At 48.0% G+C, this 3,142-nt stretch overlaps 1 protein-coding gene across 1 annotated transcript; it reads left to right on the forward strand.

The window, feature by feature from the left end:
• Nucleotides 1–1,183: 1,183 nt before the first annotated feature.
• Nucleotides 1,184–2,790, forward strand: BEX4 (brain expressed X-linked 4). The gene is made up of 3 exons (XM_002930764.4): nt 1,184–1,337; nt 1,735–1,812; nt 2,190–2,790. The coding sequence occupies exon 3, from the start codon at nt 2,195–2,197 to the stop codon at nt 2,555–2,557; it is 363 nt and encodes a 120-aa protein (XP_002930810.1). The 5' UTR covers nt 1,184–1,337; nt 1,735–1,812; nt 2,190–2,194; the 3' UTR covers nt 2,558–2,790.
• Nucleotides 2,791–3,142: the final 352 nt, after the last annotated feature.

A 3,142-nucleotide genomic window follows, 5' to 3' on the forward strand; every position in this document is an offset into this window, starting at 1 on the left:
ATAGGGAAAATGAATAAACAGGAAGGAATTATTAAAAGGAACTAACAAAAATTCTGGAGTGGAAAACTATAGTAGCTGAAATTAAAAATTCAATAGAAAGGTTCAACATCAGATATGAACTTGCAGAATACACTCACCGAGACACATTATAGTCGAATTGTCAAAGCCAAGGACAAAAAGAGTATCTCGAAAGGAGCAATACATATTAGGTCTTATTTAGAACCTGATCCAAACAAACTATTGAAAAAAAACTATGACAGAATTGAGAATTTGAACACGGATTGGACATAAAACAGTATTAAGGAATTATTAATTGTTAGGTGTGAAAATGTTATTATGATATAAATACACATATATTATATATATAAATTATATAAATATATGAGAGTCCTTATAGACATGTACTTTGAAATACTTATGCACAAAATGATATTATGGCTGGGATTTGCTTCAAAAATAGTTTTTAAGAGTAGGAAGTGGGTAAGGATACACATGAAATCTTACTGGCAATGAGTTAACTGTTGGACCTAGGTGATGAGTACAGTGGCTTTCACTATATTATTTTATTTTTGCATATGTTCGAAATTTTCCATAACAAAAATTAAGTCAATGTAAACTATAAAAGAACACAATTCTAATTGAAAAAAGAACAAAACAAAAGGTACTAAGAAGAATTAGAAAAAATTCCATCTATTTCTTGCCCTCCCCCCCACATACACATTTTGGTGAAGAGAAAACGGTGAACATTGGTAGCCAGGAGGACCATAGGTTGGGAGCAGTGTGGGTGGGACATTTTGCTCACAGATGTTCTTGCATTAATTTTGTTTTTTTTTAATATTGCCTTAAAATGCGATTATTTTCACTACTGAGGTTTTCTGCACCCCCTTAAATTTTGTGCGGGGGTCCTGGAGAGGGGAGGGATGTATTTCGCGAGCAGAAGAGAGCAAGAGGCAAGTCCCCAGGGAAGAACTGGGAATGGCCAACAGGTCCCTGAGAAGATACTGCCCTTCCCCAGCAGGCAGAGAAATGCCCAGGAATATGCAAAGAAGGGAGAGCCACAGAGCCCAGGCCGGTGCTGTTAAGAAGAACACGGCAGCAGAGAGGTGCCAGGCTGGCCAACCGGCTGGGCGCCACCTCGCGGGCAGAAGCCTGCACGGGCTGGGGGCGGGGCCGCCCACTGTGACGAAAGCCTCACGTGACCCGCCGCCGCGGACTCGCGCGCCCAGCTGTAGCGTCAGATCGGCCCTCGCTCGCTCACTTCTCGCTGCCTGCTCCCGGTGGCCCTGAAGGCGTGCGCGCCAGAGGCGGGCCCAGAATCGGAGGCGAAGGGGAAGCAGGTAAGGGACCGGGAGGAGGGGGAGCGTTCCCTGGGCTTGGTGTGGGACAGCCCACGCGGCTCGCGGAGCCCTGCTGGGGGTCCGGCTCCCCGGGGCGAAGCGGCGCAAGGACCGCAGCCCCCACGCCCCACAATAGCCCGCGTTTGGCTGCTGCAAAAGGTAGGCTGAGGGCTGGACCGCGGCGAGGCGATGACACTTCGGAAACACCTGCCTAGTGCACGCCGCGTCCCGCCCCCGTCCTTCTTGGTGTAGAAAATGGTGCTGACGGGGGATGGGGCCGCTGGGTGTGGGGCCGAGGCGGCCGTGGGAGGTCCGGGAGGGGCTGGGTAGCGTCGGGTGTGCGCGGGAGCGCTCGGCTGCAGCAGCCCCGGCTGCCTCCCACCCCGGCCCTCTGCAGGTGTGCAGGTCTAAGTGTCGCGGCGGCGCACTCTCGGCGAGAATTGGGAGGAGGAGAAGACTGCAAGGATAGGCCCAGGTCGGTGCGGGGAACAGTGGGGCCGGGGGGAACGTGTGGAAAGCCTGAGACCCCAAATTCCCTTCCCACCCCCACCCCACCCCGGCCCCAGCCGGTCCTCCATCTTGGTGCCTGCACAGCCCTGAGCAGAGATAGGCAGGGAAAATGGTGGGCTTTGGGCGAGGGAGGGGAGAGGAGCGACAGGGAGGGAAGGGGTAGGCCTCGACCCGGGAGCCCCCTGAAGAGCGTAGGGAGCCTTCCCGGTGCGAGAGTAAAATTTTAAAAAGCCTTTGAGATGCCGGGCTCAGAATTTTGAAAGGTGCGTAGTAGGGCCTCTGTCCTCGGTGCTGATCGTCCCACCAACAAAATAGCCCTTTTTCTGGTCCCTTACCTCCTAGGAGCAATGGCGTCCAAACAGAAACAAGCGGTGAAAAATATCAACGTCGAAAATGCCCAGCAGGAAAACGAAGGAGAAGAACAGGGCCCCGTGAAGAATGAAGAGGAATCACGCAATTTGAAAGGGGGTGAAGGCCAGAAGCATGGAAAAAATGTTAGGCTGGGGCGAATGAGACGACTTGTCCCTAATTTTCGGTGGGCCATACCCAACAAGCATGTTGATCACAATGAAGTGGGAGATGATGAGGAAAAGTTTGTAGGGCAGATGATGGAAGTCAGGAGGAAGACTAAGGAGCAGCAGATGAGGCATCATAAGCGTTTCCAAACTCCTGAACCTGATAATCATTATGACTTTTGCCTTATTCCTTGAATCGTAAGGTTTTCTGCGAGGTTAATAATGTGGCCTCTGCTCTACAAGCTTGTAGTTTTGTGATTTTCGGTAAACCTTTTGGTGTTTCCACTTACCAGTTTGTAATTAAATATTGTTTTGTCTCTGTAAAACTTTCTGTCCAATAAGGCAATTTCACTCAGTTTTAGGAAAAACTATTCCTTTCATGATGCAAAATTAATAAAGCAGTTTAAAAAAGCAATCTTCCACTTTTACCCTCGTCTTTATTTTTTAATACTACCTTTCCTCTCTTAGCTACCTAGACTTAAGATCTCTAGTCTTTGTTTGTTGTTGTTGTTTTTCCCATCCAATGAGCAAGGAAGGATCATACTCATAACTCGACATCTGATATCATTTAAGAATGTATGTCCTTAGCATAATCTCCTCCAGTCACATCCATGTTGCTGCAAATGTTGGGTAATTGTTCTTTCTGATGGCTGAGTAATATTTCATTGTATATGTGGACCACATCTTCTTTATGCTAAGTGAAATAAGTCAAGCAGAGAAAGACAATTATCATATGGTTTCACTCATTTATGGAACATAAGAAATAGCAGGGAGATCGGT

This window comes from Ailuropoda melanoleuca, chromosome X, assembly GCF_002007445.2.
Source record: "Ailuropoda melanoleuca isolate Jingjing chromosome X, ASM200744v2, whole genome shotgun sequence".
Classification (NCBI taxonomy): Eukaryota; Metazoa; Chordata; class Mammalia; order Carnivora; family Ursidae; genus Ailuropoda; species Ailuropoda melanoleuca.